The sequence below is a fragment of the Mytilus trossulus genome, chromosome 2 (genome assembly GCF_036588685.1).
Source record: "Mytilus trossulus isolate FHL-02 chromosome 2, PNRI_Mtr1.1.1.hap1, whole genome shotgun sequence".
Classification (NCBI taxonomy): domain Eukaryota; kingdom Metazoa; phylum Mollusca; class Bivalvia; order Mytilida; family Mytilidae; genus Mytilus; species Mytilus trossulus.
The window spans coordinates 91,934,438-91,951,804 of NC_086374.1; the positions used below are offsets into that span (position 1 = coordinate 91,934,438).

Genomic DNA, 17,367 nt, shown 5'->3' on the forward strand with positions numbered 1-17,367 from the left:
TTTCAGCGACGGATTTACGAAGCGTTGATTCTAGAAAAAGAATCCACGGTAAATGAAATGGGACGTGATTGCGTATCAGCTTTTCAGTACTTTTTTTAAATTGTCTAAATTTTTAGCTCACCTGACCTGAAAGGTCAAGTGAGCTTTTCTCATCACTTGGCGTCCGTCGTCCGTCGTCCTGCGTCCGTCGTCCGTAAACTTTTACAAAAATCTTCTCCTCTGAAACTACTGGGCCAAATTTTACCAAACTTGGCCACAATCATCCTTGTGGTATCTAGTTTAAAAAATGTGTCCGGTGACCTGGCCATCCAACCAAGATGGCCGCCATGGCTAAAAATAGAACACAGGGGTAAAATGTATATTTTGGCTTATATCTTTGAAACCAAAACATTTAGAGCAAATCTGACATGGGGTAAAATTGTTAATCAGGTCAAGATCTATCTGCCCTAGAATTTTCAGATGAATCGGACAACCCGTTGTTAGGTTGCTGCCCCTGAATTGGTTATTTTAAGGAAATTTTGCAGTTTTTGGTTATTATCTTGAATACTATTATAGATAGAGATAAACTGTAAACAGCAATAATGTTCAGCAAAGTAAAACCTACAAATAAGTCAACATGACCAAAATTGTCAGTCAACCCCTTAAGGAGTGATGGCCCTTTATAGTCAATTTTTACCAAATTTCGTCAGTTTTTGTAACTTGTACAAAAATCTTCTTCTCTGAAACTACATCGCCAAATTAAACCAAACCTGGCGATAATTATCATTGTGGTATATAGTTTGAAAAATGTGTCCGATGACACCGCCTTCCAAACAAAATGGCCGACATGGCTAAAATTAGAACATAGTGGTAAAATGCAGTTTTTGATTTATATCTTTAAAACTAAGACATCTAGGGCAAATCTTTGAAAATTTAAATGTCCATCAGAATAAGATCTATCCCCTCACAAATTTTCAGATGAATCTGACAACTCGTTATTGGGTTGCTGCCCTAAAATTGGTAATTTTAAGGAAATTTTGCAGTTTTTGGTTATTATCTTGAATACTATTATAGATAGAGATAAACTGTAAACAGCAATTTTGTTCAGCAAAGTAGGATCTACAAATAAGTCACCATGATAAAAATTGTAAGAGTACCCCTTAAGGAGTTATTGCCCTTTATAGTCAATTTTGAACAAATTTTCGTTATTTTTATAACTTGTACAAAAATCTTCTTTTCTAAAACTATGGGCCATATTAAACTAAACGTGGCCACAATCATCACTATGGTATCTATTTAAAAAAAGTGTCTAATGACCCCACCTACCAACCAAGATGACCGACATCAGTAAATACAGTAACAGGTGAGCGACACAGGCTCTTGAGAGCCTCTAGTTCACAATTTTCATAAAATTTGTAAATTTTAACTAACATTTTCTACTAAAACTTTTAGGCCAAGTTCAATATAGATAGAAATAATTGTAAGCAGCAAGAATGTTCAGTAAAGTAAGATGTACAAACACATCACCATCACCTAAACACAATTTTGTCATGAATTCAAATGCATCCTTTGTTTAATATTCACATAGACCAAGGTGAGCGACACAGGCTCTTTGGAGCCTCTAATTAATATATGGTGAAATTTTCAAATTGTCAATAAAAATTTAAATTAGACTTATTAAGAATATCGATATTTAAAAAAATCGACAAAACAATTAAAGAAAACCCTAAAATATGATAACTTTTTAAAACTTTGAATGGGAAAGTGGTACAGGGACCCTTGTACAATGTATCTGAGACACTAATCAAATATATGAGATAGTTTTGCATTTTTACGTGACAGGAGTTATCGGACTTTGAACAAATTATTTTCAGTTTTGTGACAATTCAATATTATGAAAGCATATTGAGACAATTTGACAGGAGTTTTAAGATATGTGTTTACTATTGTACCACAGTAACATATTCTCACACATAATTGTTTCTCATTATACTACATGTGACATTTCGCTACGTTTGGGAGGGGGAAGTTGGGGGGGGGGGGGGGGGGAGGGGGATAAATCCTCACTACATAACTGGGACCAAAACTTATCGCTCTATAAATATATGTTTGCTTACAAATGCAAGAGTTTTCAACTCAACCATAGATTTTCCCCAGGGGTTGTTCCTCAAACCTCATAAAGGTTGCACTTTGTAAATACGGCTCACCACGCCTTTTTTTATGGGAGATAAATAATATTCATAGATCTTTAGCAGGGGCGTAGCTGCCGTTAGGCACTATAGGCACGTGCCTACACTTAATTTTTGCACAAATATTTTTTTTTTTTTAAATAATAAACTACGTTATTCGTAGATGAACGCCATTGAAGTTGCCAAAACTCTTTAATCAACGATGACGAATGTCATTTGTACACTAGTCTCTCGTCCTTAATTTAGTGAATGGAATATTGGATATAATTGAATGTTATATATGATTTTACGTACTTATAAAGAAACTAAACAAGAACTTTGGTTCAGATAGTTTCACTTCTGTCAATAAAAACTTGAATGAACCTCAATTTAGAGACATGATTTTTTTAATTATAGTTGTTGTTAGTTTTCAACTAGCTATCCACTTTGTCTTCATCCGACCTACAATAAAACCCTTGCCAATGTGGGTCGTCTGTTTGGCTGTGTGGGATGTATAAATACACAGTCACGTCTGGTCAAAATGGGGACAGTAAATCCGACGCCTAGCTGCAGAGAGAATGCTACTCTTTGATGAGTTCGTAGTTGGTCTACTGAAAGGCAAAGTTTCTGTTCCTATCCAATAATCCATCATTTTCCAATGTAATGCATGGCATTTTAAAATTTCCAGAACTTCGTCCCCTACGACACATATTACAGGACCTAGCTCCCTGTTGTATGTATTGTAAAAAAAAAGTCCTGAACTGGCATAAATATTTATGAAAATCCTGAACTTGCATAAGTATTTATGAAAATCCTGAACTTGCATAAATATTGATGAAAATCAATCAATCAACTAGTTTTCAGTTATTTGGGGTACTCTCCAATCTGCGTGTAATGACCACAATTATCAAATTCCTAAGCAGGTAGGGATTTTAAAGTAGAGGATATAAAGATATATGAATTTCTTGAAATTTGTTAGAATAGTATGAACAGAACAGAACTTTTGCATAAGCCAGGCATCGACTATGTGTGTATGTGTTTGTGTGGCTTCGGTGAAGGTTTAAGAATCAAAAGATTGATGGTTGATGTCTAGCCAAAAGGATAGTAATATCATTGTTTAGTTTACGTGCCTATTTTTTTTAATGAACGATCGTCAATATGTACTAATAATCAAATTAAACGTATATATCAGAGATATGAAAATACCAAACAGGGTGTAATGCTTAATTAAAGGGATACGCTAATCTCTGTTGGGCAATGCATATTGTAAATATTTTTTTATATATATATTTCCGATTGTACTGCGTTTATATTTAATTCACCAGTCAGATGTTATGGTAAATTATTCATAATTCTTCGAACTTTTCATCATGTATATTATAATTTTCTTGATTAAATAACCAGTAAATTTAATATTTTGTACATAAAATTTTGCAGCTAAAACGCTGAAAACCGTTTTCCGTCGGGGGGCTTCGCCCCCCTGAACCCCCTACCAGGGCTCTGCCCTGGACCTACTGGGGGCCTTAAGCGGCCCCCAGACCCCCTGCCGATTGGTGCCTACAGTTGACCAAGTACCTAGCTACGCCCCTGTTTAGTTTGGTTTGCCTACTGGTTCCAAGATATGTTCTCTATTTTTCGTCTTATAAAGACACAGCTTGGAAACTTTTACCATTGTTAATTCACATGAATAGCGGCCGTTTTAAAATCGGTAGAGGACCAAAAGTGAAAGGATGAATAGTCATTATAGAATTATAGTAGAAGTTAAGCTATGATACTTAGCAGTGTGACACATATATATACTTAGCAGTGTGACACATATATATACTTAGCAGTGTGACACATATACATGTTGGAAATATACCACATAGCCATATGTTTGACCTACAGTCTTTAGAGCTGAGGACAGGGGACTCTTAGTTAGTTTTACTTGTATATATATATATAGATATGTGTGTGTTCAACTCAGTTATTTTATTGTTGTTGTTTCTTTTGTTTATGTCACAAGTATAATGTTACTTATCAAAATAAAGATTATTATTTAAAACAATTAGTAGTGCATATGAACTTTCCATTCAAGGATATACTTTTTTACGCAGCTTCATAATAAACGTGGCACAGTAGCCGTGAAAGGAGTTCCCAATATTTGATTTTGTATTATTTGGTATTGAAAAAAGCCTATAAAATACATTTCTTATTCATCATGTTGGCTTTGACCTTGGGTGGACATATAACTTGACCCTTCCATATCTTTTATTGATAAATATCTTGAAAGATACTCTTACCCTTATACACCATGGCTATACATACTTTAGAACTTTTAGCTGTGATCATGTCCCACCTACGTATACCATCAACTGTTTAATATGTAGGACGCTAAAGTGCGATGGTGTTTGCTAAAGTCCGATGCCTCCATACGCTAAAGTGCGATGGTCCGCGAAAGTATTTAAAAAACGAAACGTGGTTGGATTATGACGTTAACAGTCGTTTATTAATACAAACCAAAAAAAGAACATGCTAGAAGATATATTTTATTTACAACTTATCATCACTCGAACCAAATGTCCTAACCGTGCTTTGTCGGCTGAAGCATAATTATGTGTTGGGTTTTTTTTTTCGGGTGCTCAGTTCCCGTTAAAATATTGTGAATTTTATGGAAAAGTAACGTCTGTAAAATAAAGGTACATGTCTTCATGCGTAAATTATAGATTTTCATCTAAATCACTAGTTTGTATATTGTATGAAAATATAACATGTGTTAGTACTCGCTACGAAAAAGATGAAAACTTGGACATCTCTTTTCTCTCACATTTGAATTAAAGCTTATCCATACTATTAAACGAGAAGACCTCATTTTTGGTGTCGCTTCTCTTCTTTCCACAATAAATTAATCATCATGCCTCTGTGTCCTATGGGTACAGTGCATAATCGCATTTGTCATCCATTCATATGATTATTCAGCTTGAGTTATTTTGGGTGAAAAACGAGAAAAAGGTGTCAGACCACCAATTACTCCGTCCAATTTAGAACGTATTGTAAAAGTAGACCTACTCTGACACAAAATAGTGCTTTTGATGTCCTTGTTTACTTAAACTAACAAACAAATTTGCAGAAATGAAACTTTTGGTGAAAGATAAATATATCTAGATCATTTTGAGCCAAAATTTACTTGTCTATGAGTTTGCATTAAAGATTGAGGATTAATGCGCTCCATAGTATGCTAATTTTAGATTTCCAGAAAACCAGGTTTTTGTTTTGGAGTACTTCTATTTAAAGGTCAGTTATTTTGTTAGAAGGCTTTAAAGGTATGCTGAAAATTGGCATGTAGAAAGCTGAAACATGTACAATTCAGGATATACCTGGTTTCTATGAAGTTAAACTTAAGGTAAAAATTTTAGAAAGCTGTGAAAATTGCAAAATTTGGTTGAACAGATAGGGATTTATAATTGGTGGTCTGACACCAAAAGACGTCCGGATATGTTTCCGTCATTGGGCGAAATTTTAAGTCAGATCAGACTTCCGGTTTGCGTTTCTGTATACTTTGAACATACATAATACTACGAATACAGTGTATTTTCTGTTTTATATCCGTCATTGGACGAAATTTAAGTCAGGTTAGACCTCTGGTTTGCGTTTTTCTTTTTACTTTGAAACAAATACATAGACTACGAATAAAGTGTATTTTCTGTCTGATATCATTTTCAAGTTTACTATCCATGGCAGTCACAAGGTTTTTTAATAGAGAGGGTCTGACTAATATATCAATGACCGCTGTAGATTGATTATTAAACGGAGAATTAACTGTTAAAAGAAAATACACAAACGGGACGTCTGGAACGGGTGTTTTTAAGATCGAAATTTCAGGATTGACCTGCATTTCCTGATCCAAGGATTTCTTTATTCGAATTTCGGGATGTCGAGATATTTAATTTGTATAGTAAATTCAAAACCTCGGGATTTCATGATTTTAAGCCCGGGATATTGGGATCAGGGCCCCTCCGCAGTGGCGGAAATTTTCATACGCAGGGGCCCGTTGACTGCTGAAGAGGGGCCCGCTCCGGTCATTCTTCAGTGATTCCCTATGTAAGCAACCAATTATTTTCCAGAAAAGGGGGGCGGGCCCCCTAAATCCGCCTCTGCCCCGACCCCCTTTAATGAATGTTCATAATATACAGATAAGCGCTAAAATTATTCATGTGTCATTAAAAATAATAGAGAACAAACAAACAAAAAAAGGACATGTATGTGGAAAAAGGAGGAGCCGGGCTAGAAAAACAGTTATCCTGTCCCAAATTACCTATGACTTTTGATACCTTTTCTGAAATTCTCAAGTCACTAAAAGTTTTACAAACAACAGAAGATGTAGTATGAATGCCAATGAGATAGCTCTCCACAAGAGACCAAAATGACACTGAAATTAACATTTAAAGGTCACCTTACGGCCTTCAGCAATAAGCAAAAGCCGATACTGCATAGTCTGATATAAAAGGCCCCGGAATTACAATGTAAACAATTCAAATGAGAAAACTAACAGCCTTATTTATGTACAAAAAAAGAACGAAAAACAAATATCACTGAACCACTGAATTACAGGCTCCTGACTGGAATGTTCATAATACATGTACACTAAATGTATGTTCATAATGAAATTAATACAAAACAAACATTGGGAATTTTGGAAATAAAGGAGGAGGGTTAAAAAAACATTTTCCTGTCCCCAAGTACCTATGACTTTTGATACTTTTCCTGATATTCTCAAGTCATTAAATCTTCTACAAAATTCTTCCTACGACACTTTACATCCTTTCAAATACGCTCTGAATGCCCGCGATTTCACGGGTTTGTTCTAGTACAAATAAATGTTAAACATTCCGACAATGAACGATTTTTTTATTTGTAATTAAGATCAATTAACAATGACGCCTATAAGGGAGGTGTTCAAATAATTGACAGACTGTGTGAACGGTAAGCTACACCAATGATCCAAATATTTGATACGACCGAATAGTTAAAAAATCATCTCCAGGAAATATAGTATTTTGTGACCTAAATTACCTTTTAAAACGTGGCCGGTCTTCAAAATTAAGAAACAACCACTTAAGCCAAACATATTTATAAAGCCTATCACATATTTATACTTTAGCATACCAGGTTTTGCAAAAACGCGATTTTTAAACATCCATGTACTTTCACGTTTTAAGCCCAAAAATCTTAACCCTTTTGTTCTTTGCAATTTAGCCTGATATACCATCGTACTTTAGCAAACAAACAACCATCGCACTTTAGGTAAGACACCATCGTACTTTAGCGTAGACCATCGCACTTTAGCGTGACCATCGTACTTTAGAGTACCATCGCACTTTAGAGTCCTACAAATATAACAAAAACTGATCAGAATTCCAGCCCTAAACATTGTATTGTAATGTACTAAGTATACTGAGAGGAAACGAGCGCTGTACGGAGATTGCTATTTTTCCAGCGGTTATACGTTTAACATGTAAACACCAGACAGCTCTCTTTATATTTCTTCAATTATTTTATAAAACTATCTCAAGATCAAACGAATCAACATTCTTTCTTTTTTTTTTTTTTTTTTTTTAGTTCGTTTTTGCTGTCTGTTACTTAATATTTTAAAAGGGGTTATAATCCTGTAAGGTAGTTCATCTTGAATTGTACAATCACAGTAAATGATCGGTCTAGTTCTTTGCCCAAATCTGCAAATTTGGAGACAGATTTGCAATATATTGGTTACACTGTTTATTTATGCAAAAAAGACTTAGTTATTAATTGCATTATCAAAAATGTTTAAACAAATACCAAATATTTGTGCTTTTAGAATTAATTTTTCAAATCAGCTATTTAAGGGGAGATAAATTTCTAGTACAAAACTTATACTGGACATATAGGGAAATTTTCATTTTCATACTTGTAGCAAGAAAACAAGTTCGATGCCAACATTTTTTCTTTTTATTTTCTTAAAAAAATATATTATAAAATATATCTTTTCATATTTTTATTTCTGTCTCATAGATTTCTTTTTATGCACAAAAATGTGTTTTTTCATGAAAAATCTAAAAATTTTGATGTTTTAGTAATTTTGAACGACTAGTTAGGGAGCTACCATTTGATTTTTAGAGGGGGGGGCAAGATACATGCATGAAAAGTTTATGCAAACAAGTTTGAACTCGTCACGTGCTTCGTTGATCAGGAATTCCTCTATCCGAATCTGCCAATTTTCAGAAAGAAAGCCCAGAGGCGGATTGAGAGATGGACAAGGTACCTAGTTCCCCCTTTCTGGAGCTACGATTATAGTTAAATCCAGCTTTTTTTTTTTATCGATTCCACTCTAAACTTTATCTAGCTTGAAGGGATGGGGGCTTGCAATTATTTGTTTCAGTTTCACAAAAACTTTAATTGTTAGCAAAACGTAAAATATTATGAAAATAACAAGAATTTAACTTTAAAAGATGGGCGAAAGATACCGGAGGAACAGTCAAACTCATAGATCGAAAATAAATGGACAAAAAGTCTTGATTTGTTTGTTTTCCAACGCTGCAGTGGTACCTATATCCGGTGGTGATGCTATATACAGTATGTTCTAAGACTATGAACATATATTCTAAATAAACTGGTTCTCTAAGTTAAGAAAAAAACAATAACTTTTGTAATATGTAACTGCTTATTGGAACCTTTTTTTTTACATAGCCTGTCAGCATCGGAGATGTGAGTTTGAATCCCATATAGGACAGGTACACTCGACTCCAATCTTAATTGACTATCATGATCGTCAGTCCTCCGAAAGTCCGTGGTTCTCTCCGAGCACTATGACCAATAAAAAAATGATCGTCACAAATAGCTCAATAGTGTTGAAAGTGGTGCTTAACACTATATCCAATCAATCATTCAATCAATATACTTTATTATAAAATATTCATAAAATAGTAAAAGGAATTGATAAATATATTACTAGATGTTTTTTTTTGTTGTATATTATGTTTTGTTTCGTTTTTTTAATATATATTTTCTTCGCTTCTATTTTTTCTTTTTTGACATTTAAAAGTCAAGATATAAAATTTCTGTGTCAAATAAAGCCCATTCAATACAAAGGTTTAAAAGATTATCTTAAATAATTGACTCGAACACGCATCCTTTAAAAAACAACCCCCATAACAGATATCCCGTAGTCTGCATTATAATACTTCCTCGGGTAAAGGAACTAAAAGTTTTAAGCTAAATCAGCTTATGTAATTCTTAAGGATATATATTTATATTGAATAAATATCTCAAAGTTATTGAAGCTTTTCTCTCTCGCAGACCGGCCAAAATAAGTAAGTCTTTTTTGTTGTTCGCACAAGTATGTTTTTGACTTTTACACTTAAAGAAAACAATTGTTTATAACTTTTTCTTATTCAATTTAAATTTCAGACCGGCGGAGGCTATTTTGGCGCATTGCTAGGACATTTAAGCGAAAATAATCTGGCGTTTTAACGTAATTCCATTGCAACACCATAATTGTTTTACAGATTTTAGCAAAACATTTATATCATCAATGTCCATTTGAGTGATATGAATTTATACATAACATAGAAAAATAATACATATGATATATATAAAAAAAACCACAGTAAAATATAAAAAAAACTCATAATCATAAAAATACAGCATTAAAAGTCAAAACAAATATTTATAAGTACATGTATTATGGAGGAACAAAGTTATGATACCAAAAAATGCCATAACTGTATGTCATCGGTTGAACTATTTTCAATCAGTACATTAAATTCAAAAGCAATTGAATAATATTGTATACTGTATACATTTCTTACCATTGTGAATGCTGCTTTATACTTTTATATTCTGTAGTTTTGTAAATATTTTGACTGGTGATTTGTGGATGTTTATCCTTTTCTTTTTCTTATTCCAATTTGTCTTTTATTCTTTATGGCACTGACTGACAGATTTAGGTTGATATTTTTAAAATAGAAAATATACATGTTTTAATGAAATCGGCTTTATTTTAGGATAAAGAAATGTTGACGAAGATTTTATTCGTAGTTTCGATTTTCGTAGCAGCAGTTTGTAAGTATTTTTTGTTAAAATTCTCCGGGAAAATAGCTGAAGTTGAGTATTTTTTTAACCAATCAAATAGATAAAGTATTACTATCTATTACCATTACGTTAACTTTCAAGGTTACTTGAATAAAAGATATGGAACGATTAGTCTTATACTAGTATATAAGTATATTTATTAGTGTGGACACAGATCAGTGTGGGAAGTAATTGTTATTTTTTTCCATTATATTTATTGAATGAAAAGAAATATATAACTACTGTAACATAATGGTATTAATATTTTAAAGGAAATGTCGTATCTGTCATAATAGGTATATTATATTGTAGATGGTGCAACGAAAATTGACGGAGTTGAAGGTGATGTGCTTACTCTTGAATGTAGTTCGGGTACTTCAATCGATGTCAAATCTGCGTTTTATGGAAATAACGTTGATCCGGCATGCGGCGACGCAAGCGCATTGACTACTTTACAGACTTTAACAAATGGCAAACAAACTTACGTTGTTACGTTAAATAGCGACACGTTTAGTTCAGATTGTACCGTAGATAGAGAACAAGATTTTACTGTAAAATACAACTGTATAAGCAGTAAGTATGAATAATTTAGATTTCATTAGAAACCATTATTTTTATTGGGTGATAGTAAAACAGCTGTCACGTCATGTGCTTTCGACAATGCTAAAATAATGCATTGAAAAACAAACAAAAAGCTTAATACAACTCTTAATTTCATGGTTGCAGCATGACAATGTTAATATGCTTCCCGCTTCATCCCAAAATTCATTGTGTATCGGTTTGCGTGCTTAAGTTAATTTTTGAATTACATGTACAATTTTCAAAAAGTCTGCAGCAAGTGACTGTTTTAAAGCCCCAAATCAGCTACGCGTTTTCTAGAATTTGATAAAATTTGAAATTAATATTGGTTGTTGGTTTCATTGGCTTTCGATATCTTGGATTAAGTCATTTTCTTATATCATGTAGAAATTACTCACTGCGATTAATTTTCGAAGTGTTTTCTGTTTTAATCGAAATAGAGGTTCTATCAATTTTCTTTTTTACGGGAATTTTTATAAGATTTAAATGCAAATCGTTACTGTTAGGAAGAAAACTTAGGCATAACAACCGTTTCAGTATACGAATGAATATGAAGAATATCATTATTAAACCGTATTCCAAATGTAATTGGCTGAATTTGCAATGTTAAAAACGTTTTGTCTGTCAATCACAACGTTTTACTGTTCGTTGTTACAAAAAAATATTACAAAGAACTTTTTAGATTCTTACATGACATTTTTTGCCACTGGAAGTTGAACAAACAACAACGAACTACTAGATTCCGAAATGGTAAGTTACTCGGAATTAATAAACTGAATAAATCTGAATATATCCAAAGGTCAAAAGTAAAATTTAACTTATAAAATTGAATAATAAAAACTAGTTCTATCAGTAGACTAAAAATGACGTCCTCTGTTACCTAGACCAATTGTTATTGTATGAACAGACTGCATTATGGTATCTAATGACATAAATCCAATGGTTAAGAGACATGATGTGTCCCAAGATGATATTTTTTTAGTTTTATATTGTCTATCACATGTTGAAACTTATACTTATTTATAGATCTATTGACACAAACTACAAGCCAAGGAGATACTGCAACTTTATCTTGCTCGAATGGGGATAAAATCAAAATAATAAATGCGGAATACAAATCTGGAAGTTCATGCCTTGACCTTAATGCACTGTCGATAGTACAAGGATTGTGCGATGACGAAAGCAGCTGTTCGGTTGCAGCTACTGATACAGTGTTTCCTAATAGTGACTGTGCAGCTAACAAAGAAGAAACATTGACTATTGCATATAAATGCACTTCTGGTAAGTAAATTACTTTATGACTTAGGTTGCTGTGAAATACCGTTATTAAATGAAAACCAATAATTTTAAATGTAAAATTAACCCGAAAATTTTACTCCTCTTTATCATCTATAATACTAAAATTACGAGGTCCAATTTGTCAGCCGTCATCACGTAAAAACGACGAATCAAAGAATTCAACTTTATATATAACTAATATAGTACAAAGGTGTAGATTAAAAATTATACCACTCCAGGCTTGATAAGTTCCAGTTCGACGGGTTCAAACAGAAAGATTTGAAAGCAGAGAAAACTGTGTATCTTATAATCGGCATGGCTTTATCAGATGACAATACAATTAGTTAAATAATCATATAAGTTAGTATACCCATATAATTTAATTTTGGATCTTCTGATTGGCTGACGTTATTTTGTTATGAGCCCATAGACATAATTTAATCATGTGACCGTGACGTCATCAACGGTTTTCATGGTTTTCAACGGTTTAAAATGAAATTAAGAATTAAATTATAAGAAATGACTGTCGCCAGGTAAACTAAATTAGCGACAGTAAAACGACTACAAGCTTCAAATATAATACAGTTATCTCTTAATTGTATAAAAATACAGTGTATAGCAGATTGACATTAGTTGAGAAGCAATGTGTTACGTCATAATTACATCGTATGTCAGAGACTTTTTACGTTAGAAAGCAATCTATTACATCATAATTACATTGTATGTCAGAGACGTTTAACGTTTAAAATCAATCTATTACGTCATAATTACATTGTATGTCAGAGACGTTTAACGTTTAAAATCAATCTATTACGTCATAATTACATTGTATGTCAGAGACTTTATCGTATATTAGGGTAGCACTGACTTGTTCTGGATCTGAATATGAAAGCATGTTGTTATTTGCCATTTATGAATCTAACGGCTAAGTAATTTTGTTGTCTGTGTCTCCAAAAAAACATGTCGCATAATTTGTTAAATTTCCTTAGTTTAATATTTTGTTAGCCAATCACAACGTTTTGGTATTTGCTTTTGAAGTAGAACCCCAAACACTTCAGTTTTTTAATCGCGAGCATAGAAATAACTTATCAATTGATGATGTCACTGAAAAGTCAATCTTGGTTAACATATTCATAGACCAATTAACAAATCTCAAAAATGTGTTTGTTTGCTGATGTTGCAAATAAATTAAAATTGTATAATTTATAGTATTGTTTATAGTTTGATATTTTGTTTTCGTTTAATAGTATTTGGTTGTTTTCAATACCCTTTTATTTAGGGAATATTATATTATATTCTACAATTTATCACTCTCCCGTGAAGAGCAATCGTTTAGTTTATTGAGCAAGATCTCAGAGGAATAGCAAATTAAATAACAGATAATGCGTTATACATTTATAGTTAATTATTATTTTGAATTGCAGCAACCGGACCAGTCTACACACGTTATGGAGCCAGTGGTTGTTCGGTCACAGCAGCAGTTGTTTACAAAGGTTAAATTATTGTTTAATTAATTTATGATTTACTTTGGTATCTAAAATTAAATAGATTTTTTATTGATTGATTGGTGTTTGATGATACTTTCAACACTACTTGCTACTTCCTGGCATTGTTTTTTTTAATTGGCGAAGAAAGTCGGACTGCCCAGAGAGAACCACCTACTTCCGGTTGAAAAACTGACACGTGCGGGATTCGAACTAATAAATCTCAGTGTGACTTACCCAAATAATTCAGTCCCTCCCCGTAATCAATTCCTTACATGCGATGATTTCTAATTTGACCCTTGCTAGTTTTCAAAAAGTATTTATCGTTTTATAATCTAAATAACTTTCGGTAGGGTTCGCTGTTGGTGCCCCACCCCTCTAAATGAAAATAACTTAACGTCATTGGACGACTTGCTATTGATTTTGACGTTGACAAACAGTCACAACGTTTCGGTGTACACTTTGGAAATATTTCACAGAATGCAGTATATAATTAGGATTTGAAACGGCCCATTCACAAATTTAAAACAATTTAAATGAGAAAACTATAACGGCCTAATGATGTTGATGAATTACGGGTTCCGAATTAGTTAATCAAGTAATATTTTTTGTTATAGGCATCATGGCTGGGGCTAAACATGATGGCAGCGGATCAGGTAGTAACTATCAATGCTTGACGTCGAGTCCAACGTATGACGCTAAAAATGCTGCTGAAAACTCAGAACGAGGCTATATATACGGCATGGAGCTCAAATTAGACGCCACAGACTCTACCTCAATTATTGATCTTAGCAATGACGCGAGCACAATACCTTGCACAGTTTGTCAAGTTATCTCGAGTAAATCTATATTTATGGTAGCCGGATTACTCACGTGTCCGTCAGGTTATGCTGCCGAGTACACTGGTTATTTAGCTTCCGACTCAACTGACGGTACTACATCCAAATCTTACATTTGTCTAGACAAAGATGCCAGTTATGCAGGGGCAACCTCGAACAACCAAGGGCTGCTTTATTTAACTGAAATTAGATGTGGTTCATTATCATGTTCTACGTTCACAGACAATGCCGAAATTCCATGTGCAGTATGTTCGAGATCTGTCGAGTAGTTATACCATACGTCCATGTTTAGTGTGTTTGATAGAAGTACAATGAACTTTTAATGACGATAGCGCCTTTAACATGAAAGGCTTTAATTACTAACCTTAAAACATTTTATTATTTGTTCAGCATTAGAAAAATACCCTACCTTTTTATTTGACACAAGTTGGAATAACTTATTAAAAGATGAGTAACAATATTGTATTTTATTTTTAAGAAAATGATAAATGAATATTTCCTCTTTTATAGGACATATTCTTGTACATTGAGAGGTTAATTTGTCAGATTATATAAAATTGTGAATTTGACAAAGGATAAAAAAAACCCAACATAATACAGCACGGTTTAACTAATATATAACAGTTTGGTATAAATTAACATTCCGGATCACCATGGATCACTCCCCTCCGGTCTTTGGTGGCGTTTGTGTTGGTCAGACTTTTAGTTTTTAACCGGATTTTTGTGACAAAAATGTCGGTTATTGATTTGGGGATGTACGGCGGTCGGGCGGGCGTCCCTCAAATGTTGTCCGTGCATTTACTCATGAACCGTTCAACCAAACCTTTTAAAATTGTAATATATTGTCATTGACAACAAAATGAAGGTCAAGTTAAATAATGACGATTTTGACTTTTACCGTTTAGGAGTAAAGGTTCTTGAAAGTTTAAAAAATGTCGTGTCCGTGCATTTACTCATGAACCGTTCAACCAAACCTTTTAAAATTTTAATATGTTGTTACTGACAACAAAATGGAGGTCAAGTTCAATAATGACGACTTTGACTTTTACCGTTTAGGAGTTAAGGTTCTTGAAAGTTTAAAAAATGTCGTGTCCGTGCATTTACTCATGAACCGTTCGACCAAACCTTTTAAAATTTTAATATGTTGTTACTGACAACAAAATGAAGGTCAAGTTCAATAATGACGATTTTGATTTTCACCGCTCAGGAGTTATGGTTCTTTGAAGATTGGAAAGTGGCGTTTCCATTCATGTTGTTGCATTTACTCATGAACCATTCAAGCTAAGCATTTCAAATTTTAATATGTTGATACTGATTACAAAATTGAGGTCAAATTTGATATTGACAATTTTCACTTTCACCGTTCATCAGTTATGGTTCTTGTGATATTGGCAGGACACAAATAAATGTAAATAAATCCGGTTTGCTGTCGTTGTGACAGCGTCTTGTCTAAGTGGTGTAATATGTTGGGTACTGTAGGTAGACTTTTTTTTTTTGCCTTGGCGGTGTCAGTTTATTTTCAAACCGACGAAGTATTATAATATAATATATATCCATTTATAATGGAAAAACAAATGATGTTGGGTTTCAAAATCATTTCTTTCCTTTAGTTATTCCTGCATTTTTTTTTATCGTAAATTCCTATTTTGAGTATTTTGTCACCAGAACTGTCCCGGCCACACAATGTAACTCATTAATTTACTATGAATAGATAAATTGATTTTTTAAGAGGAAAGTAATTTGGTTTTGTGCAGTTACTAGGCTTTCAGCTTGATTGTTGCAGAGGTGAATTTAGAGGGGGGACACCCCCACTTTTGAGGAAAAATTTCGGTAGATTATATAGGAATCACTTAAGTGTGACGGAGGCGGCCCCTCTTAGGCAGCCAGTTTCCCCACTCAGTGTTATGACATTTTCAGGATCTGCCACTACGTTGTATCTTGAAATATAAAGATTGAGTGATAATTCAAGTAAAAAGTTAAAACGCAACACGCTAAAAACTAATTCGATGTAGTCCTATAAGTCATTAAAAAAATAAAGTGCTGAAGTTCTGATCATCGAATGACCGCAAGTTCTGGTGGATAGTCTCAGGCACTAGTCTAATAAAATAATTATAATTCTATACATAAAAGTTAGGTTAAGGTAAATAGATATATTTTTGTATTAGACTTCTGTTGACTTTTTAAAAAATTGAGGATATTTGCACTGTGTGTTTCCTTCATGATGGTCTTGATAGGATGATAAACTTTTCTGTTAGGCCATTTACCAATATTCTTGATACTTTTCTTCCATTATTCTCTATTCTTTAAATTTTAGAACCATTTAAAATCTATTCTTTAAATTTTAGAACCATTTTATTCTCTATTGTTTTAATTTTAGAACCATTTCATTCTCTATTCTTTTAAGTTTTAGAACCAATTTATTCTCTATTGTTTTAATTTTATAACCATTTCATTCTCTATTCTTTTAAGTTTTAGAACCATTTTATTCTCTATTGTTTTAATTTTAGAACCATTTCATTCTCTATTCTTTTAATTTGAGAACCATTTTATTCTCTATTCTTTTAATTTGAGAACCATTTTATTCTCTATTCTTAAAATTTTAGAACCCTTTTATTCTCTATTCTTTTAATTTTAGAACCAATTTATTCTCTATTCTTTAAATTTTAGAACCATTGGGTTTTCTCTTCTTTATTTCTTTGGGTCTCTTCTATTACATACATATTTTTGCCTATTATTTATGCGTGTTGCTTATTGATGAAAGCGTGCGGTGACCTATAGCTGTTAACTTCGTCGTCATATTGTCACTGGTAGAGAGTTGTTTCGTTGACAACCATACTACATCTTTTTATTTCCATATATCAATTCAAATTAAATCAATTCATATGGTAATATTAGAAACAGTGCAAATATAAGACAACGGTTTTACATATTTTTGTATTAGGGAATGTAACCATA

The 17,367-nt window shown here is 32.9% G+C and overlaps 1 protein-coding gene across 1 annotated transcript; it reads left to right on the plus strand.

The window, feature by feature from the left end:
• The first annotated feature begins 9,392 nt into the window (after positions 1 to 9,392).
• Positions 9,393 to 14,872, plus strand: LOC134708363 (uncharacterized). The gene is made up of 6 exons (XM_063568836.1): positions 9,393 to 9,472; positions 10,166 to 10,223; positions 10,545 to 10,805; positions 11,838 to 12,092; positions 13,514 to 13,582; positions 14,191 to 14,872. The coding sequence occupies exons 2-6, from the start codon at positions 10,175 to 10,177 to the stop codon at positions 14,679 to 14,681; spliced, it is 1,125 nt and encodes a 374-aa protein (XP_063424906.1). The 5' UTR covers positions 9,393 to 9,472; positions 10,166 to 10,174; the 3' UTR covers positions 14,682 to 14,872.
• The last annotated feature ends 2,495 nt before the right edge of the window (positions 14,873 to 17,367 follow it).

Coding starts and splice junctions, on each gene's coding strand:
- LOC134708363 (XM_063568836.1), top strand. CDS start 10,175: ATGTTGACGAAGATTTTATTCGTAGTTTCGATTTTCGTAGCAGCAGTT. Junction 10,224..10,544: donor GATTTTCGTAGCAGCAGTTT/GTAAGTATTTTT, acceptor ATTATATTGTAG/ATGGTGCAACGAAAATTGAC. Junction 13,583..14,190: donor AGCAGCAGTTGTTTACAAAG/GTTAAATTATTG, acceptor TTTTTGTTATAG/GCATCATGGCTGGGGCTAAA.